The following is a 22,851-nucleotide window of genomic DNA, read 5'->3' on the forward strand; positions in this document are numbered from 1 at the left end:
GTCCACAACAGAAAGTGATTTTTCCAAATTAATACGGTCAATTTCCCGTATTTTCTCTGCTGTTTCAATTTGCATTACTTTCCAAGCTTCGTTGTAAGCTGCCTATATACTGGCCGCTATGAAACGTTTTTGACGCTGTTTGCGTGGTCCCATTATGAAATCACGCAAGTCAGCACCTTCTTTAAGTAAAGTCAAGTGTTGCTTAATTTCTGCCAGTGTGGATTTCTGTAGCCATTCGAGGCAGAGTTTTCCTACACTGTATGTTGTAACTATCCCTGGATGTTGTCTCTGGGAGTATCTAGGGTCTGGCCTGGTCAATTTGAACCCCTGTATTTTGTTCAGGAATCTATCTTGACAGTTATTTGTGTCTGTGGGCCAGATCAACCATTTTTTCCAATCTGGATGTGTTCTGTTTTGGTTAAAAATATGGGATACGTCTATCTCAACATCTGTAGTGCTATTACTGTCAGGTGTTGGCTTTGGAATAGACGGTTTGTTTAAGTCTTTAATTTTGGCTAGGCCAAGACAGGTTGTCTGTTGAATGGTATCATTCAAGAATATAATTTGTTCTGGGATCATGCAGGCTCTAAATAATGATTCTATACCTTGGACCTGCCAATCTTTGGTACCCCAGATGGTTTTTGTTTCAATATTGTTTTTCCAAAAAACAAAAACAAATGTAGTCATTTTTTCATAAAATGTTTCTGAATAGATTAATTTAGTGTTTGTCAGCATTGTTTTCATTCCTGTCTTATTTAACATTTTGAAATAAAAGGCTTCTGCTTCACTTGTGTTAAACCCTGAGAAGTATGGGAATTACTCATAACATGCTTTTGAACTGCCTTTTGCTGGAGTTGCACAATGTTCCCATTGATTATAATTTAAAACATTTCTAGGTTGAGCAGATTTATGCAAATAGTGATGAGCAAAGTGGTTGTAGCAGTACAATTCTTCATAATTAGATGAACCCTGCAAGTAATCATGTTCTGTAAATTTTGCCGACATTACTAAATCTGACATCATATCATTAATACTTTCAAAGTCCCAATCATCAGAGAATGTGCTCGGTTTTACAAAGTCACTTAATGAAACCTTAAACTGATGTGGATACTTCAAGAGCTCGACCGGCCATAAATTTCATAATCCGTTTTTGTCCCATGCTACCCCACCAGGTATTGGATTGGCTATGACATTCACGGATGATAGTTCTCTTTTCTTGATGTGAGATGACTTGTGTGGTTTTAAGACCAAGTTGATGTTCTGACTTGCTTTGTCCATTGTCCTGTATTTTCCCTCAATGAATTTCCCCAAACAAAGTACCATGATGAGCCAAAGCAGGAGGAAAAGTACACCTAACACAATCCAAAATTCAATCCATGGAGAAATCAGATAGGTTTCTTCGAGTTGATGAAATAGTTCTGTTGCTTTGTTTTTAAAAGATTTTGTTGTTGGCTGTTCTTCAGGTTTGCTCGGATCCTCAGAAAAGTCATCGAAGTTGATGAAGTAGCCAGATGCAGTTCTGTCAATTGTTGGAATCCCTTCCGGATTTTCATTTGGTTTTGGAATTTTCTTTGTTTCATCACCATAGTCTGTGGCTGCATCGTTGTAGACAGGTGTTTCTTGACGAACTGTTGCAATTTGGGTTTTAAGAGGCATAAGTTCCATGGCTTTGTTGCACAGTCCTTTTTGTTTCACTGTAGGTTTATCAAATGTGATTAGTCTCTCAGTTTGAACCTCTTGTATTGTAGCAAACTTTGGTGTTCTGCTATTTCTTGGGAGTCCACTTGGCCTACTACTTATTATTGGCCACATGTTTGTGGTTTTACCAGGTCGATGGATACAACTCGGTTCTCCTTTTTACCAGCAAGGGGCGGTAGTACAACTGATCTTGTTCCGTTGATAGCTAAGACAGGTACTGCTTTTCTGTAAGAAGGCCCAAATTCCTTCTTCACCGCGATCTTCTCTCTGACCAGATCCCCAATTTTTGGAATCCAGACAACTGGCACAGGTGGTTTTTCTTCAGTGGCTGTTGGCTGCTGTTTTAGCTTTATGTTGCTCAGGTCTTTCCATGTTTCATTTAAGTCTTGTAAAATAGCCAAACGATCTTTGATATCAAAGCATTTTTCTTCTACCACTGAGGTCTGACTATCAAGGTCCTGAATATGCATTCTAGTCCCGAACAATAGTTCGTACGGACTGAAACCTTTTAAAGAGAATTCTTGAGTCAGATTCTTGGCAAAGCAAACTTAACTTAAACTGCTACTTACTTACTCCTTCCCACGTATTAGGCTTAGGTCAGGTACACCGGGGTAGGCGTAGTTAGAAGCACCAGTTGAGTACGATTAGTCAATGTATATATGTATGTATATATTTTATCTATTTTAAAGTATCATATGGCTAAGAAACCATATCAATGCTTTTACAGAATTATTTTATAATCCTCCTTTTACTGTACGCACTTTACTTTACCATGAGTATTACAATCGTGGCAATTCATTTCTCTTGTATTAGGAAGAAGACTGCTCAATAAATAACACCTTTTATTGAAAACGCCCGTCTCTCTTTTCCCTGCATTCTGGTGAAACTAAGTACGCACATTTGACTGAGTGAAATAGCTGTCTTTTGTTTTCACACGACTCTAGAGATACACTCTTATTCAGGGAGAGCAAAGTTGTCATGTTTTATGGTTGTCAGAAGCTAATCCCTTCTTGTCTATCCAGGGAGGTTAAACTCCTCGTTTATTCAAGAAAGTTTCTAGTGACCTCTGAGCTAGCTGGCAAACCTTAAGTCTAATATAGTCAGTAGAGACCTAGATAACCTCAGTCCTACGTCTACACTGCTGAATATATTATTCCAATGCGCAGAGCCTATTGGGAATATAGGAACTACACTGAAATTCTTGGTAGTTGTTAAGACTACGTTAGACACTTGTTAAATGTTGGACCCACCCATCACCCATACCTAATAGCCTCGCCGTTATAGATTGCTTTATGTCTCGGTTTTTTCTTTCCACAATCCCGTTTCCCTCAGGATGGAAGGGACAAGAGTACCGCAATGCAATGCCCATGCTGGTCATGGCCTCCTTATAAGCTCGAGAGCTAAAAGCAGGACCCTGGTCAGAATGTAGCATGCCAATTGCGTATGTGCCGATATAGACTCACAAATCTTTTATAACAGTTCTGGCGTCAGCCGAGCGCTGGTGTCTACATTTTAAGTGAATATAGTCTTAAATAATATACATTGGGACGCATGTTTCCTGTTTAATTATGCGTATAGATCGCCTTATGCTTTCTATTAGGTGTTCTGGCACTACTTCGGCCGGTTCGCCACTGCGATCTCTGTTGCAGTTTTCACAATTTTTTGCAAATTTGTGATTATCCAAGCTCATTCCCGGCCACCAGTATTCTGATTGTAATTCTGTCAGAGATTCTTTGATCATCTGATGCCTTAGACCTAATCCCATATGTGCTTCTTGTATTAAGAAGATTCTCCTGTTCGTGGAATTACCCTATCCCTCACTCCAGGGATTCGAGCAAAAGGAACGGAGTTTGCATCGATTATGTATGTATAATTCAATCAATCAATCAATCAAAGCATTTATATAGCGCACTACTCACCCGGAGGGTCTCAAGGCGCTGGGGGAAGGGGGTCCGCTACTGCTCGAACAGCCAGGTCTTGAGCTGCTTCCTGAAGGCGAGGTGGTCCTGGGTCAGGCGGAGGTGGGTCGGAAGGGAGTTCCAAGTCTTGGCGGCCAGGTAGGAGAAGGACCTTCCTCCTGTGGTGGCTCTTCGGATGAGGGGGACGGCGGCGAGGGCGTGGCTGGTCGATCGAAGCTGGCGTTTGGGAGCGTAGAAGTTGAGGCGGCTGTTGAGGTATCCTGGTCCTTGGTTGTGTAGGGCTTTGTGTGCGTGGGTGAGGAGCCGGAAGGTGATTCTCTTGTTGACCGGGAGCCAGTGCAGGTTTCTCAGGTGTCCGGAGATGTGGCTGCGGCGGGGGATGTCCAGGATGAGTCGTGCTGAGGTGTTCTGGATCCGCTGGAGTCTTTTCTGGAGTTTGGCGGTGGTTCCGGCGTAGAGGGAGTTGCCGTAGTCCAGACGGCTGGTGACGAGGGCCCGGGTGACCGTCTTCCTGGTCTCGGTGGGGATCCATCGGAAGATCTTGCGTAGCATGCGCAGGATGTTGAAGCACGACGAGGAGACGGCGTTGACTTGTCTGGTCATGGAGAGGGAGGAGTCCAGGATGAAGCCCAGGTTGCGTGCGTGGTCAGTTGGTTTGGGTGCGCTGCCCAGGGCGGGGGGCCACCAGGAGTCGTCCCAGGCGGAGGGTGAGGATCCCAGGATGAGGACTTCCGTCTTGTCCGAGTTCAGTTTCAGGCGGCTGTTCGACATCCAGTTGGCTACGTCTGTCATCCCTTCGTGCAGGTTGGCTCTGGCGGTGGCGGGGTCATTAGTGAGGGAGAGGATCAGCTGGGTGTCGTCGGCGTAGGAGATGATGTTCAGGTTGTGCTGGCGTGCGTTGGCTGCGAGGGGGCTCATGTAGACGTTGAAGAGGGTTGGACTGAGCGAGGAGCCTTGAGGAACGCCGCAGATGACTTCGGTGGCCTCCGATCTGAACGGGGGGAGGCGGACTCTCTGTGTCCTTCCGGCGAGGAAGGAGGTGATCCATTCCAGTGCCTTCTCCTGGATTCCGACGTTTCTGAGGCGCTGTACTAGGGTGCGGTGGCAGACAGTGTCGAAGGCCGCGGAGAGGTCCAGGAGGATGAGGGCCGCTGTTTCTCCGTTGTCGAGCAGGGCTCGGATGTCATCGGTCGCTGCGATCAGGGCGGTCTCGGTGCTGTGGTTGGCCCGGAAGCCAGACTGCGAGAGGAAGGCGGCCAGTTGCTTGTTGACGGTCTTCTCGATGACTTTGGCCGGAAACGGGAGCAGCGAGATGGGGCGGTAGTTCTTGAGGTCGGTTGGGTCTGCTGATGGTTTCTTGAGTAGAGCGCTGAGTTCGGCGTGCTTCCAGCTCTCCGGGAAGGTGGCGATGTCGAAGGAGGTGTTGATGATGTCCCGCAGGTGGGGTGCGATGACAGCGTCGGCCTTGTTGAAGACGTGGTGAGGGCAGGGGTCTGTCGGAGATCCGGAGTGGATGGAGTTCATTGTGCGGATGGTGTCTTCGGTGCTGATCGGGGTCCAGGCGCGGAGGGTGGTGGTGGGGGGCGGTGGTTCGGTCGTGGCGTGCGTCGGTTGAGTGCTGAAGCTGTTGTGTATGTCCGCGATCTTGTTGTGGAAGTAGGAGGCGAGGGAGTTGCAGAGGTCTTGCGAGGGGGTGATGTCGTTGTTTCCGGCGTTGGGGTTGGAGAGCTCTTTCACGATGTTGAAGAGTTCCTTGCTGTTGTGTGCGTTGTTGTCCAGTCGTTCCTTGAATGCGGTTTTCTTGGTGGCGTGGATCAGCTGGTGGTGTTTTCGGGTGGCGAGCTTGAGGGCAGTCATGTTGTCCGGTGTTGGGTCTCTGCGCCAGGTTTTCTCGAGTGCTCTGCAGTTCTTCTTGGAGCTCTTGAGTTCGTCGTTAAACCATGGGGCTTTCTTGCTGCCGGGTCTGCTCGGCGGGGTCTTCAGCGGGGCGAGGTCGTCTGCGCAGTCGCTGATCCATTTCGTGAGGTTGGTGGCTGCTTGGCTGGGGTTAGTTGTGCTGGTGGGGGGGTTCTTGCTCAGGGAAGTCGCGAGCTGGTCTGCAGTGATCTTGTTCCAGCTTCTGCGGGGAGCCTGTTGCTGGTGATGGTGGAGCGTGGTCCTTCTGAAGCTGAAGTGGACGCAGCTGTGGTCCGTCCAGTGGAGTCCCGTGGCGTGGCTGAAGGCGATGTCCTTGCTGGAAGAGAAGATCGGGTCGAGTGTGTGTCTGGCGTAGTGTGTGGGGGTGGTCACCAGTTGCTTGAGACCGAGGTTGGCGAGGTTGTCCAGCAGGGTGGTGGTGTTGCGGTCGTTGTTGTTCTCCAGGTGGAAGTTGAGGTCCCCGAGGAGGATGTAGTCAGCGGAGGGGAGGGCGTGCGGGCTGACGAAGTCGGCGATGTCCTCGCTGAATTGTGTGCGTGGTCCCGGGGGTCTGTAGATGAGGGTGCCTCTGAGGGTGGTCTTGGGGTTGACGTGGATCTGGAAGTGCAGGTGTTTGGCGGGTGCGAGGGTATCGTCGGTGTTGGTTGTGATGCGGATGGTGTTCCTGTGGATGATGGCGATGCCTCCTCCTGTCTGGTTGGCGCGGTCTCTCCGGGTGATCTTGTAACCCTCTGGGATGGCGATGGCGATGTCGGGCGCGGAAGAGGCGTTCATCCAGGTTTCCGTGAGGAAGGCGACGTCTGGGTCTGTGGTGTCGAGCAGGTTCCAGAGCTCGATGGCGTGTCTGTGGACGGAGCGGGTGTTGAGCAGGATGCACTTCAGGTGGGTGCTGCTGGAGTTCGGCTTGATGGGAGCTGGTGTTGCGTGGGTCCGGTTGCAGGTGAACTTGCAGGAGTGGCAGCTGAAGGGTCCGTGGGTGCGTCTCGGTGTGGCTCGGTAGCAACCCGGGGTTCGGCCGGTGTTGAGTGCGTTGAGTTCGGTGGCGTCGTAGGTCCGTCTGGTCGGCTTCCGGCGGTGGGGGCCAGGGGTCCTGGCCCTGGGCGCGGTCCAGGCGCGGACGGGCGCAGACTGGCTTACCTTTGGCGCACCTTCGGCGCTCATTCGGTGCTCCCGCTGCGCGGTCACTCAGGGGGCGTCATAAGAGGGGAGCAGGTAGGGCGGGTCAGCTGGGAGGCGGGAAGGGGTGCCCAATCGTCTGGCGAGGGGGCGGGGCCGCAGGCAGGAGGCGCGGGAACGGGACCGGCAGAGCGGGCGGCCCAGCGGCGGCTGGGGCGCTGCTGACGGCGTCAGAGAGGAGGGACTCGGTATGCAGGTGGGCAGGGGCTCAGTGGCAGGCGCGGCAAGGAGCAGGGGGGCGACCAGGCCAGAAGCGCAGTGGTCGCTCCCCAGATGCAGGCGGTGTCCCCTTAAGAGGGGAGCAGGTAGGGCGGGTCAGCTGGGAGGCGGGAAGGGGTGCCCAATCGTCTGGCGAGGGGGCGGGGCCGCAGGCAGGAGGCGTGGGAACGGGACCGGCAGAGCGGGCGGCCCAGCGGCGGCTGGGGCGCTGCTGACGGCGTCGGAGAGGAGGGACTCGGTATGCAGGTGAGCAGGGGCGCAGGGGCGGCAAGGAGCAGGGGGGCGACCAGGCCAGAGGCGCAGTGGTCGCTCCCCAGATGCAGGCGGTGTCCCCTTAAGAGGGGAGCAGGTAGGGCGGGTCAGCTAGGAGGCGGGAAGGGGTGCCCAATCGTCTGGCGAGGGGGCCGGGCCGCAGGCAGGAGGCGCGGGAACGGGACCGGCAGAGCGGGCGGCCCAGCGGCGGCTGGGGCGCTGCTGACGGCGTCGGAGAGGAGGGACTCGGTATGCAGGTGAGCAGGGGCTCAGTGGCAGGCGCGGCAAGGAGCAGGGGGGCGACCAGGCCAGAGGTGGATAGTTCACGGGTAGTGCTGCACAGTCGCCTTTTGAAGACGTTTTTACCGCCAGCATGGTTTCCCCGTCTATGAATTTTTCTGAACGCTTTTTTGTGGCTACGGAAGCCAGATTAGTTGCTTCCGCTGTGGCTGTCTCAGCCAATGAATTCCCTGCAACGTGAACGCCATCACGCTGATGACTCAGTGTATGTATCACGTGAGTCTTTTGTAGTTCTTTCTGCAAACGAACTACTTGTTCCCAAAGCGTTTTTTGCTTGATTGTGGCACCTGTGGCATCTTTGTAACCGTTTTGAACCCATTTCTGCTAGTCATTATTGTATGATTTGACGCAGGAATGCGAATCGCACACTATTAGTGTCGGGAATTCGCGATCGGCAATATCGAGCGCCATTTTTAAAGCTATTAATTCAGTTTGTTGACTTGAATTGTCTTTTACAGATTGTGACATTGTTACCAGTGGTCTCAATTTACCTTCGCGCGACCGGCATTTGACAACCTCGCACGTAGCGTTATAAGCTTGTTTTCCCCAAACTGAGGGTTGTGCATATCCGTCTGTATATATTACACAGGCGTACTGTTGTAGAGGCAGAATTTCGATTAGCAGAGGATATTCTCTTTCATATGTTAGATATTTCAATTTTTTCATTTCCGGGTCAAAATAGTATTTCACTTTTTCTGTAGCAAGAGAATTCTCCCATTTTATCCATTTTGGATCTAATGCCACGGTAGTTAACTTACTTGGGCTTGTTAATGCCTCGAAGGCTGATTCTGCTGTTAAAACAGTTATCCTTTTGCCTTGGGCTTGGTCTCTTTCGCTGGCTACAGCTGTTTGAACCGCATTTACAACATTTTCCGCAAGACTGAATGTTTTTTCAGCTTGTGAGTACAAGTGTGATTTGTATGCTATTGGTACCTTTTCTCCCTCATTAGAGGTCAGGTACGTAAATCCGCATCTTCCTGGGATGACTCGGATTACAAGGTTGCGTGTATTATCGCGAGTTTGCAATTTTGTTTTTGCTAACATGTCTGTTTGCAATGATCTCAAAATTTCTGTGTGTTTTTGAGTCCAATTGATTGGTTTTAAATCAGGTTTTATTAGTTCATAGAGAGGTTTAACCCTCTCTGCATAATTTAGAATGTAAGTTCTTCCGAAATTCAGAAAACCTAGTATTGATTGTAAGTTCCTCAGCGTTTTTGGTGCTTGGAGTACAGCGCACTTCTCTAAGAAATTGTCTGCCAGGCTTTTGCCTTCACTTGATAATTCATATCCTAAAAACAGGACTGTTAGATGGGCAATTCGTAACTTTTTAAAGTTGAATTTGTAACCCTCTGCAGCAAACCCAAGTATTATGGTGTTTACTCTTTTCAAGTGAGTATCCAAGTCATCATCTGTTAGATAGATGTCATCGACATAAGATAATGCCTCATCATCATATATTTGTAGTAACTCTGTTACTCTTGCTGAGAATAATCCTGGGCTATTCTTGAACCCCTGTGGGAGTCAACAGAAATTTTTCTGCGAGCCCATTATTGAGAAAGCGGTCAAATACCTGCTTTCAGGTGCAATGTTTTGACAAAAAAATCCATTAGAGATGTCTAATGTTGTTTTGTATTTTTTGCGCACGATGTTATTCATTAGTGCTGCACTGTGTGAGTTTTGTACTGCAAATGTCTTGCAACATGAGTTAAGGTGTCTGTAGTCCAAAACTAGACGATATGAATCGTCTGGCTTGGAGACAGGAAACAAAGGATTGTTCATTTGTGAGGTGCATTTTTCAATCACCCTCTGGTATTCAAGTTGATCTAAGATCTCCCTGACCTGTTTTTTAGCTTCTTGCTTAATTGGGTACTGCCTTTGTGCAGTTGGTTGACATTTTAATTGGATTTTGTGAGGAGGTGAGTCCTCATCCCATCCTACATGATTTTTATATAATGCTGGAGCTTGGGCTACCGCCCACTTTCTTGCAAGTGTATATTTTTTAGGAATTGGAATGTGATTTGAGAAGGCAGGCATAATCATTTCTTCGCCATGAGGGCACTCCCTGACAAACTCTGGTGGCCAGTCCTTTTCAGCTAAAAGGATGTCATAGCCTTTGGAAATGTTATCCCAAAATAGACCCCTTATTTTCCTAGTCTTATCTCCCTCTATACGTAATGTTATCTCGTATATTTTATGAGGTTTGCTAACTCTGCTGTCTGCAGTTTCCACTTGAATGTATTCATTCGTGTCCACTGTCTCCAGATGATTCATCAGGATCTTGCGAGCTATGTTCACTTCTGCTGCGCTGTCTAGCACTGTCTGGGCCCAATCTCCGTTTTTCAGCTGTGTCCTCAGTATCCTCGGCATGTTTGACTATTTTAATGCTGGCTACCTTCTTTTTTGGAAATTGTAATTTTTTACTTTGATGAGCAGGTTCCTTGTCTTTGGACTTGACATGCTCTTCCCTGTGTTCTGACCGTCCTCCTCTTTCCGATTTCTGCGAGGAAGTCTGAAAAGATCGAGAGGGATGTGTATCAATATCTTGATATCTATCAGGTTTCTTCAAATTATCCCTATTTCTAAGGTTGTATCTTTTCTCAGAGGGCTCCCTCTGGGGAGACTTGTGTCCTTGGTCCGGAGATCTTTCTCTCCGCCGAGGAGACCTTCCTCTAGACTGGAATCTTTTTTCTTATGGAGTGGATTGTTTCTTTCCATCCCAGCTCTTTTTTGGAGTGTTTAGATTATTTTTAATAAATATCTTTTCAGGATTTTCAGTTAGTTGGGGTTTTACTGGTTTCCCACCCAAACTATCTCTTCCTAGTTCTTCATAGGATTTTTCTATGATTCTGGCAAGTTCAAATGGTTGTTCTGCTATATCTGTTTCTTTCAATTTCTGGAGGAATGTTATATCCTCCGTTGCCAATTGAACCAACTCTCTATATGCCTGTGTTAATTCTTTTATTTTAACTAAGAGTTCTTCACTTGACATTTTTTCAATGTCTGGATTTGGTGTGTAGCTGGCTAGAACCGGCCACGTTGCTCCTGGTCTACCTAGTGGACCAAGCCTGGTGATGTGATTATTATGTTTTAGGGCGCCTTTAAACCAGAGCAGGTATTTTAATGGGATTTCCACCTCCTCAAAAGGGGTGTACTCATCCGGAGGTTCCTCTATTTGGTAATAGTGGAATTCGTGTGTGACAGCGTTTGGTGCTGGAAAGTTTATCCATGAATAGAATACCTCTGTCTGCCGATATTCATGTGCCTCAATTACGAATATGACTGTACCACCTCTCGATGTTAGTCCATTTTCTATAAGTTTAAGTGTTATAGTTTTTCTTATGTTGACCGGAATGAGTATTGCATTCGGGTCATTCTGTAGGAGACTTGTGTCATCCTCTTTTCTGAATCGTTTTGGCCACTATAGGAGTGGAAGGGTATGCTCAGACATGAGTCCCTTGCTCACTGCACCATCAGGATTCAAGCAAGCCGGGCCGAAGACGGCTGTAATGCCAGAAACCGGTCCCCGGAAGCTTGTTTCCTTTCCAGTAAAGAATTGGCTTGGTAGTTTGGTCTGCCCTGTTCCCATGATGCACTGGGCCAGGGTCAGACTAATTTGCATATAGCCAGGTTCTGAGCTGGGATGGTGCAGTGAGCTAAAAAACGGTGATGGATCAAGCCCTGATCTTTTGACTGGATAGGAGTGTTCTGCTTAATTCAGATGCTCTGTCCATCACCACCCCCTTTTCTGAATCCTCTAGGAGACGAGCTGCTATTCTAGCTGTCTCCCTTTCGTCTTCACTTTCTGTCATTTTTACTAACAGAAAAGTTTTTGTTGCAGATCAAGTTTCAAGTAAACAAAGATTAGGTGCACAATATTTTGGAACACTGTATCCTTCAACATTGACTAAACCAAAAACTATACATAGAAATATCTTCCTACTAAGTTCCGGTGGATTTTTAACCTTTTACCCACTCCAGACGTCTTTTGGAGTATTTACGTGAAAAGGGTCTGTGTGAAAAAGCACGACTGAGTTATTCTAACGTCTTGCGTTAGATTTATCGCCTTACCAAACGTTGGCGCCATGTAGTGTAGTTCCTATATTCCCAATAGGCTCTGCGCATTGGAATAATATATTCAGCAGTGTAGACGTAGGACTGAGGTTATCTAGGTCTCTACTGACTATATTAGACTTAAGGTTTGCCAGCTAGCTCAGAGGTCAGCAGAAACTTTCTCGAATAAACGAGGAGGAGTTTAACCTCCCTGGATAGACAAGAAGGGATTAGCTTCTGACAACCATAAAACATGACAACTTTGCTCTCCCTGAATAAGAGTGTATCTCTAGAGTCGTGTGAAAACAAAAGACAGCTATTTCACTCAGTCAAATGTGCGTACTTAGTTTCACCAGAATGCAGAGAAAAGAGAGACGGGCGTTTTCAATAAAAGGTGTTATTTATTGAGCAGTCTTCTTCCTCATACAAGAGAAATGAATTGCCACGATTGTAATACTCATGGTAAAGTAAAGTGCGTACAGTAAAAGGAGGATTATAAAATAATGCTGTAAGAGCATTGATATGGTTTCTTAGCCATATGATACTTTAAAATAGATAAAATATATACATACATATATACATTGACTAATCGTACTCAACTGGTGCTTCTAACTACGCCTACCCCGGTGTACCTGACCTAAGCCTAATACGTGGGAAGGAGTAAGTAAGTAGCAGTTTAAGTTAAGTTTGTTTTGCCAAGAATCTGACTCAAGAATTCTCTTTAAGGGTTTAGTCAGTTCCGTACCTGGGTAATAGAAAGCAGGAGGTCTGGTATATCTCTCTCAGGACTCGATATCCCAGACACCCGCAAGGGTAGGCTGGAAACGCCGGAGCTGGATTTCTCAGCAGGAGAAAAGACAGCGTCTTTCTCAGCGCGTCAAAGAGGAGGGGCAGCGTCCGTGGGCTCTCGCATCAGCGGGGCTCCCGGGCAAGTAGATAGCTGCTCTGCTCCAGAATCACCACTGTGTGTTTGCTTAAGGCAACGTTGGTATATTTATACCTGAAAGGTGCCTGGGTTTGACGTAAGGTTGGACATAAGACGTCAATAAAGATGTCACTAAGAACTGGCCGTTCTTACAGTGCTTTACAGGAGTTCTAGGACGAAATCAAAACAAAAGCAAGGGGGATTTCCCAGGTTGCTGGAGGCTTGGTTTTGTTTAGAGAACTCGGTGTGCTTTCTAGGGGGCCGGAGAAGTAGCCTTGCTTAATGTGACAGCATGTGCTACGACTGAATTATGGATATGATTACTATGCCGTTGTATGGATATTATTGATTATAACCGGACAAGGGCATAAAATAGGAATATCGATTCAGGTTCCTAGATAAAACACTACACTTCCTGGACCAGAAACAAGCTTTCTTGGACCGGTTTCAGGGTATTACCCCTCACCAGCCAGGCTAGCTTGAATCCAGTGGCACAGTAAGCCCAGGACCCACATCTGGGCATACCCGGTGCACTTAGGGTGAAAAAGCAAAAGACACACAAATGATTACAAGCATGGGTAGTGACGTTGCCTGAATCTGCTAGTCTTGCCAGTGTGTAAGAAAGCAGGGCTTCGTGTAGATGTGTAAAAAGTATTGCTCTTTCTTGATGTGAACAGGAAGTAGAGGTTCTGAAGAACTGTGCACAGGAAGCTTGTCACTGTGTCAAAGTGTACAGAGGAACGAGTGCTCCTGAAGAAGTGTGCAAAGTACACAGCACACCCGGGGAAGCATGTGTAAGAAACAAATAAAGGGAGAAGTGTGTGTGTCTATAAATATGTGCAGAAAGCAGTGTGCATGAGAAGTTGTAAAGGTTTGTGCTTTTGTATGTACAGTCCCACAGGCTAACGTGCATAGGAATATACCTAGTCAAGGCTCCGATTAATTTCTAGTTATCTCTTTAGGTGAATGGGCGAGTTCCATTACCGCCCTTGGTTCCTGCACCAGAGCCGAAGATGCCTCCAACAGAAGTGCGAGTGCCCCCTTTCCAGCAACAGGCTCCCAGGCCGGAGCCTAAACCTGCCCCTACAGAGGTGCGGGAGTCCTCACCAGTGGGCATGCTGAGGGTGAGCGGCGTGACAGGGGGCTTCCAGTACTGGATGAATACAGAGGAGAGCTCTGGCAGCCCAGCGGGCCTCAACGAATCCTGCGGCTTGTGGGAGGACACCATTCAAGAAACCCTGCCTGATGGCACCCCTGCCTGGGCCTCGCCTGTTGAGGTGCGGAGCAGATTAGTTTGACCAGAGCGCTTCAGAGGCTAGAAGATTTGGAGTGGTCTAGAAACATTTGGGCAGTGGGGAGGGAAATAGATTTGGTGTAAGTTCAGAGAGTTGAAGGCATCAGGTGTTTTTCATGTGATCAATTTATGTGTATTGTGCCGGAGTTACAGATATCTGGTGCAGTGGAGATCAGGCAGAGGTTGATGAAATTCAGTGGGATTCATTGTCATTTCATAATTGGTGAGGATGCTGGTGTTGGATGTGGGACCGTGTATTGTTTGCTGATTTCACAGATTGCTTTGAGAATATTTCGTCAAAGAGGAAAAGTTTTAGCAAAAAAGCTGCTAGTTATGACTTTTTTCAAGAAACCTATTTCACCTATCCCCTCTTAAAGTGAAAAAGGAGTATGCATTTCCAGCAATGTTTGCTTAAGTTGACCTGCTCTTAATTTCATTTTTTTTTAAACAAACTTTATTGAGCACCATAAAGTGATATCGGATTGTCTTAGCAAGTACAACATGGCATTTTCTTCCTTTTTTTTCTTCTAATCGTAACATAGATTATCTTCGTGGAGAGTAGAGAACAGTGTACATATGCCAGATTAAATAGGACATTCTTGTGATTATAAAGGAAAGAAGGAGTGCATACATATGATATAAAACTATGCGATACAGTATGCAATGTATAACTAAACAACCCCGTTAACAAACCCCTTCCTGCCCCTCCCCACCCTCCCTCCTGGCCTGTCGGTTCCTTTGTGCCATTTAACCTTGTGTGTGCATGTATATAATACTTGCAGCGAGTCGTTCCTAGTGTGCATCTGGATCGTGAGTGGAACCCTTACCTGCCCCTTAAAAGACGAGGGCCAATTACTACTGGACACATTATGAGGTAGGAGTAAGCCACGGAGGGTGAAGATCTAATGCTTTAAAACCTTCCAGCATGAGATCCCATTCCATAGAAATGGTGTGCTTCCGTAGTCCTCGAGTCTCTTCGCGTCTAATGGCTGCGCTTTCCGTACTGCACCAGCACACCACCTCCTCCTGCCATGCAGATAGAGTAGGGCATCTAGGGGTTTTCCATCTCATGGTGATTGCACGTATGGCCAATATGAGAGCAAGGTCAAGGAAACGCAGTTGGGCTTTCAAAGTTTTTGTGCCCTTGCGGATGCCCAGTAGGCATTCCAGTATATTATCCGTGAGTAGTAGATGTGTGATCTCAAGAGTGCAGTTCGGACCCAGTAATCATGCAGGTGAGAGCATGCCCATAGCATGAGGGTAAAGCCCGCCTCCTCGGACCTGCAACATGGGCAGTGGTGTTGGGCATCAGGGAACATGCGTTTAATTCTCTTTCGGGTCAGATAGGATCTATGTAGTACCATGTATTGTATGAATTTAAATATGGCATTGTGGGATACACACTTGGGGTGTTCTAGAATGCTTGCCCATGCCTTATCAGTTAGTGCGTCTTCAGTTGTCTCGGACCGTTTTGTTCTAAGAGCAGTGAGTGGGATGGAGGCTTGTGATCGAATACTAACGTATAACCATTTAATAAGATGACTGCCCTCACCCATTCAATATAGAGATCGTACGAATTTGTGTTCCGGAGGTTCACTACGTTTAGGTGCCCATGTCATCCTAACATAGTGAGACACTGCTGCGTGAGTTAAATAGAGACGATCCGACATGCCAGTGGTCTGTACAAAGGCGTTGTGGTCGAGGAGGGTTCCATCGTCGAACAGCAACCCCACCTCTTCTACACCAGCGTCTGCCAGATGCGTAGCCGAGCCTTTGTGAGGACCTGCTCTTAATTTCGACTATGAAATTTCTTCCTTTCATCTCTATTTCAGACCTTTTACTGTGTCATACTCTGCCATCCCTTCCTAGGCCTCACTCTGGCCTTGCTTTGCGCTATGATGTAACTTCTTGTCATTCCTTACTGAAAGTCAAGCCCGCTTCTTGCAACTTTAGCATCCCTCCCTCTTATAATGGTTTGCAGGCTCTGCTTCGTACTGTGGTCATAGTCTCTTTTATGCCTTTCAAGCCATGTCTGATGCTGTGGCATAGCCTGTGTCATCTCATTCGAAGGTTTTGCCTTACTTTGATATCCCTTCCTGTTATATCTTTTTATGGACACTGACAGTTTCAGTCATATGTCTACCTCTGCCAGTTTCAGTCATCTGTCTTCCTTGGCCATACTTCACACTGCTATGGTTACTAAACAGCGATTTTCGATCCAACTGAGCAATCATTCTCTGCAACAACCTCTTTCCCTTTTTGAAATAATAACTGGAGCCAGGCAGTTAACTGGTGTAGTGCAGTTTAATCCAGTTGAATTAGATTTGTACTATTTATTTATTTTTTTATTTATTTTTAAAATTTCTAAAGCGCACAAATACCTTACGGTGTCTCGGTACTATGCTCTGTTCTCTGGCCTCTTGACCCCAGCAACTGAAACTAACAAAATACTCTCTTAGCAAACATTAGCAACAGCCTATCTTAAGGAACAAGAGCAGAAATAAACTGACATAGAGGACAGACTCTGAGAAAATAGGAGAGAGATCCATACACAGGACACAACACATATCTCGTGTCTTTTGATGGTGTGATTGCAAAAATAGGGATTTCAAACCTTGCTCATCTTTTTAAGGTTCTGTTTAGGGTTCAGAAGGAACCATTTGAATTTTGAATATTTAGCAGCATAAGTCTTCCATAGTAATGTGTGGGAATGTTGGTAAGAGTACGGCATCATGGAGATGCTCCACTTCGCTTACCATGTTCATCACGTACAGAAGTTCACTGAATTATGCTTCAACCATTAAATATTAGCCATTCAAGGAGTAGCTTTGCAATCATCTTTTGCAATACCAGTGACCTACAAAAGATAGCAGCCTAACAGTTAACTTCCTTGTCTCCTTGCAGGAAAATGGACGACCCAAATTAGAACTTATCCCCAACTCTGGGGTGTACATCACTCATCATCAGCTGGATGACCTGTCGCAAATCTCAAATGAAAAGCCCAAGCTGATGACAAGGCGCCTGCTGGACTACTTTTTCTCACGGGAGACGCTAGCCAGGTCCTCTGCCACTGGGCAACGCATTGCACACAACAACACCACTATGGAAAAGCCCATTCGCCTGCCCGTCGCTGTGGTGGGTGCCATTAAAGGTATGCAAGGTTTCATGGAGTGTTGTAGAGTGGAAGGCAGAACCTTCATAATTCACACACATTAAATACAAGGAAAAAGACAATACTTACCTGTGCTTGAATAACATACAAATGACCTGAAAAAACTGAATTATACCAGAAAGTAGGCTATATACCCTGGCTTTAACAAATGACATAGAGATGTAAGAAAAAGAGTTAAAAAAGGACATGCATTTTTAGTTTTCCTGTTGTGAACAGCAGTAATCAACAGAGACCCTCAAAGAAATGTATTGGCTAACAATGGCTGCACAGACTCTGACGGGCAAAATTTGCCTCATAGTTATTGCATGGGAACTTAAGGCTGCATTTGTACTAACAGCCAACAAAGGTACTCACTAAGATTACATATACACATTACCATCACAGAAGTGCTGTCACAAGCACACAAAGTGTTATTTCCTTAAGCTTTATGTAATCAATTCTCTAGCATGCATAAGAATTTGTATCACATGTTGAAGAGGAATTGCCATATTGCCAAAAAGTGTGATTACATTCCTTGAAATGTCTAGCACATACAAAAACGTTTAGGAATATAGGAGCTCATTTAGAGTTTGCCAGGGAAAGGTAAGTCAGTCAGTATGGGCAGAACTTTAATCCCACCATACTAGGGTCCACGGCCCTACAAATTTAGAGTTGTTCGCCATCTGTGCGGACACCTCTAAACATTGGCAGGTTCTGTGTCATTCTATGATTGTGTCCGCATTTATAATGGGGAGTAGAATGCACCCAACCTGTTATCGACCTATCTCTCTGATAATAAGGAGATTAAAATAATAGGCCGGGTGCATCTAGACTGTTTATCTATCTGGGCAAAAGACCATAATATTTTATCTGATATTCAATATGAGTTTATGTCATGTCGTGGCACCTTTGGGCAAAACCTCAATCTATATTTTTTAATTTCCAAATATATAAGGGCGAAGGGCGGTGCAATTCACTTGGCCTTCTTGGGCCCCAGCTTGGCGTTCAACAGAATTAACAGAACCAAGGCCGTGTTGGGGTCTATGAAATTTAGCCCACTTATGTTGCCTTTTTCCACGTGCTACATGTTGGCCATACAATCTTGGAGAGGTATGGCCTAAATGGGGAATGCTCTCAGCACTTTAGTTTGAAGAGAATAGTTTTTCTGGTGTGTATCCTGGCCCCCTTTCTTTTATTCTTTATATTAGTCATCTGGAATCAGTTTTAATTGAACAAGGGATGAACGTTTTGTGTGTGGGAGGACGTTCTCAGCCTGCCCTCTTATATGTGGATGACGCTGTCCTAGTCGCACGCACGGTCAGGTGTTTGCAGCATCTTTGTCAGTTTCATGGATAGTCTCAACCTTACCACAAACTATAAGAAATCTCACGTTATGGTGGTGGGCCCTGAAAAAATTAAGTATAAAAACTATCTGGTTAAGGGCCAACATATTGAGGGTTGAGCACTTTACTTATTTGGGTGTTTTATTTGATTCCTATTTTAATTGGCAACCACTGTTGAATAGAAATACTATGATATTCAAAAGGGACATGTATAGTAGTATTGGGGATTATTTGATATGGTTGGGGCAGAAACTAATTAGGGCAATGCTAAATGCTTATAAAGCTAAATGTATCCCCACAGCAAGCTTTGGATGTGAAATCCAGGGTTCTCCAGTATTAGGGGTGTCTTTCATAGATTCACATGCCTGAATCATTCCCCGTCGTCGGAGTGGGAGTCCCACGGTATATAAAAAAGCAATAATATGCTATAAATACATAGTAAATACCAATAAAAAACAAACCAGGAAGTAAAGTAGCCAAGCTACAGAAGAAAAAACTTCCACATTAGTGACTATCCCTGTCATTTTGTGTAGCCCAAACTGCAGCCAATCAGGCGACAGCACCCACCAGAAGGTTCCCCCCAGAGGCTCAGGCTGTCAGATTTTTTACCGCACGTCGTGTGCAGGGAGTCTCCCTGAGCTCTGCTCAGTTTCTTCATTTATATTATATATATCTATTAAATTTTGTGATATTTCTCACACGAAGTCTATTTGTTGACCCTGTGTCACTGGTGGAAAGCTGAGACCGTTTCCATGGATCATTTTGTCTGCCTGTTGCTGACATGGTAGGATAGAAGGGGATGTTCTTGTGATTTGGCTACCCCCCTTCTGATGTGGGAGGATTTTCTATGTTTTTATGGCTTTACTTCACTAGCTGAGGTTGCTTCAAAGGTAAGGGTCTTTGACCTGCTACGAGTCTGCCTCCCACATCTACGCCCACGAGATTTACTCTCAGGCGTTTAGACTCGTTCTGTGCATTTTTTTCTTCTGAGGGGATGCCAGCTTGCTGACTAGACGCTCTTGGTATTCTACGACGGCAATCTCTGCCGTCACTGGTGATCTACGGTGTCACAGGACTACAGGATCCTGTTGACAGAGCCCTCAAATGCACTGGTTGTAAGTCGCAGGAGGCTGCGCAGCCGACAAAGAGCTTCGCTGACCAACAGCCTTTTCACAGAATGCAATTTTGCCTCGTCAATGCTAGCCTCGACGACGAGTTTTGCCGCGTCGACGACGAGCAACGTCGACTGTGATGGTGGCATCGTCGACGGGAACCTTTCGTCCACGACGAGGGGGCTGCGTCGACGACGACGAGGGAGCTCTGTCGACGGCGAGCCGCGTTGACTGCGAGCCTCGTCGACGGTGAGGGGTGTCCCTCGTTGACGCTGAATAGCTATCGTCGACGGCCTTGTCGACGGTGGGGAGCCTCGTCGACGGAGGGGTGCCTCGTCGACGGTGAAGGACCTCGTCGACGGTGAGATGCCTCGTCGACGCTGAAGAGTAATCGTCGACGGTGGGGAGCCCCGTCGACGGTGAGGGCCCTCGTCGACGGAGGGGTGCCTAGTCGACGGAAGGGTGCCTCGTCGACGGTGAGGAGCCTCGTCGACGGTGGGGTGCCTCGTCGACGGTGAGATGAGGTGCCTCGTCGAGGGAGCAGTGTGTCCCTCGTCGACGCTGAAGAGCAGTCATCGACGGTGAAGAGTCTCGTCGGCATTTGAGAGCCTATTCAGCTGACATAGTCAAGACAGTAATACTTACTCCCATCAGAAACTGCCGCTGTTTAAACCCATTCAAATGATTTGGACATATATCGAAAGATGTAGATTTATTAACACTTTTGCAAATAAATTGTATTTTAGCAATAACTGCAGTGCACTTTCAGTCTGGAGATCGTGGGCTTGCACATACACTGGGACTACTGGTGTTAATAAATGCAGATGAGTACAAGTGCGTATTTGTTGGAATAAATATTGATGAGCACATGATCGATTTGTGATCACAACAAGAGGCTCAAGGAACCCAGAACAGGCATAGACTTTTACACAGACCATCTTGATGGCAATCTCCGAAGTGTTGCTTCACTTTGGAAATATTTACATGCATTCATGAGTCGCTGCTCTGCTCCCTAAGCAGTTCAGACAGTGACGGTTGGCTCAATAGCAGTGGGCCACTGACAGTGGCCCTTCTCACATGTGATCCATCGGCACTTGGCCATTGGCATTGGACCTGGCATCTCTAGGCTATCAACAGTGGGCCTATAAACAGTGCAGTTGGGGCCGTTAACAGTGGGCACATCGGCAGTTGCCACGCATGCTTTAGGTCCGTACACAGTTGGCCCATTGACGACAGTTCTCTTAATCACTAGCAGGCTCGTCGACGACTTTCAAAGTTGACAAACTACTCGATTCATCAATCATCCTCAGTGATGGTGAGTTTTAGGTGGAATGTTGGCCAAGTTAAGGATCAGTTTTCGTTACCAGCAAGAAGTACGTCTACGGAGGACTTGTAGACTGACAGCAGTCACCTCCACAGTAGTTTAAGTCTGCACCAGTTTCCTATTTGGACACTGAGGGTCACGTTTTCTTGTTGACCTCTCTGATGCTGGACCCAGTCCATGGTCAGGTTAGTCGACGCTTGGTCCAGTTGGGCTTATTACAGTGTTACTTTACCCTACTTATTAGTCGTAGCCTCCTTTTAGCAAGTTACGGGATCTTGTATGATTCTTTATTCTTCTATCCTCCGGTGGATGTTGACGGATTTACCCTCCTCATGTAAGGAACGGTGACGCGCTTTCGTCAAGCCCTTGTCACCAGGATAGAGGCGGACGGTTTCTTTCTCTTTCTATATTGTATTGACAGAAATTTTGAGCTCTGCTTCATCCAAAAGATCGGCGCTGGTGACTCTCGGGCAATCGTTTAGCTCTCTGGACAGGTTCAATTTTAACATGGGGGCACAGAATGTGCGTATCCTTGAATACCCCTACACTGGCGCTTCTAGAATTTTTAACAAAAAGGATGGACAAAACATAATTATCAACAAAACACCGTGCAGTATACATTACATCTCCAAGTTTTGCAGTATCGTGTTGCGGAGTTAAGGTTGGAGGAACCCTTAGTTCCTCGCCCACAAGTCCATACTGAGATAATGGCCATACCTTTTTATAGTTGTTACTTCTGGGCCATCATATTGACCAGACAATACCACGCCTTCGATTCTCCACAGTACGGGGATCAACTCTTTCGGGGTGCCCGAGGACAGTTTTCGCATTTTAATCCAAGAAGTTCCACCCAGTACCTGATATGCAACTGTATCATTCGACTCTAAATCGTATACAGGAAGTCATTTTTCCAGGACACTACGACTTACTTTAAAGCCCATCATGACTCCATTCCAGGTGGGATAAGGATGGCATATCTCTAAGATTTCATTTGGTCACCACTGCGATTTATCTATGGAAAATTCTAATTGTAATGTCAAAAGAGCATGCTCTAGAATTTGGGCAATTTCCTGTATGCTACGCCTTCATAGTGACCGCATTCAACTCTTCTGCGGGAGTCATTTACAAATTGACTTATGGATACATCAGGGACCGTCGGAGTGGTTCTGAATCTAATAAGGAGTTAGGTTTTTTTCCTCTCAGATCCTCTTCAACTAGCTGGTCAGATATGTAGCGCTGGATTTTTGTCATCTCTGCGCAAACATTTTTCAAAGGTTGTACCTCAAGAAAGTTTTTCAAATGTTACTGCCAGAGACCTAACATGTGCACTCGACCTCCAGAGTGTCAAGGTTTAGGTAACAATGCTTCCTCAGCACGGGACGTGGTTAATCTATACTCTAAGTTATATCACAGGCCTATCTTGTCAGGACTCTCGGTCCACTCCACGTGATTCTTATGTAGATTCTGGCAGCCGTTCTGTGTCTGCAATACATACGCATTCATCATTTCTGAGACAGGTTTATTTACAGAGGATCACTCTTCTTAATAAGCAATCCAGTACACCCAGACTTCTCCAGTATTAGTGAGTGTCCTTCTGCACAGGATAACGATGCTACAGCAACTGCATAAACATTGGTTTCACGTCTCTGATTCATTTGAAGAACTCATTACAATCCCTCCTCGATGCGAGAGGTTTTTCTTTCTTGGGTGAATCCAAGACAGACATTTATACACAAGGTGTGTTTTTTCCCTCAAAAAGGTATCAAATTGCGCAATCACCATGGACACACCCCTCAGGAATTGGGGAGCACTATTTAGGGGCTGAAGGTCTTCGGGAAATGAGCCCTCATTTGAGGTTTGGTACATCATCCTGCGGAGCGAAGAGACATCTTCCTTGCCCTCCAATTTTGTTACGCAATAATTTCGAGGAGACAACTGTATTGTGGCGCACAGACAATACAACTGGTGTACTCTATGTCACTAAACACAAAGGGCTAGATCAGCTTTGTTGCCTCAGGAAGCCGGTGATCTATGTGCATGAGCGATAGAACGCACACAACTTTCTGGCGATTCCACGTTCCTGGTACAAGACACAGTCTGGCAGGCACTCTCAGCAGGACGACAATTTCCACTCTCGAGTGAGTTTTTCCTCTACGGAATGTGGATTCAAA

The 22,851-nt window shown here is 46.5% G+C and overlaps 1 protein-coding gene across 3 annotated transcripts in view; it reads left to right on the forward strand.

Moving 5' to 3' along the window:
* LOC144756070 (uncharacterized) overlaps window positions 1–22,851 on the forward strand; it is a 150,226-nt gene that overhangs the window by 121,670 nt on the left and 5,705 nt on the right. For all 3 annotated transcript variants that reach the window (XM_078645577.1, XM_078645578.1, XM_078645579.1), the window contains 2 exons: window positions 13,419–13,733; window positions 16,655–16,901. In XM_078645577.1, the coding sequence (XP_078501703.1) occupies window positions 13,419–13,733; window positions 16,655–16,901 (562 nt within the window). The remainder of the gene's footprint in view (window positions 1–13,418; window positions 13,734–16,654; window positions 16,902–22,851) is intronic.

This window comes from Lissotriton helveticus, chromosome 5_1 (genome assembly GCF_964261635.1).
Source record: "Lissotriton helveticus chromosome 5_1, aLisHel1.1, whole genome shotgun sequence".
In the NCBI taxonomy this organism is placed as follows: Eukaryota; Metazoa; Chordata; class Amphibia; order Caudata; family Salamandridae; genus Lissotriton; species Lissotriton helveticus.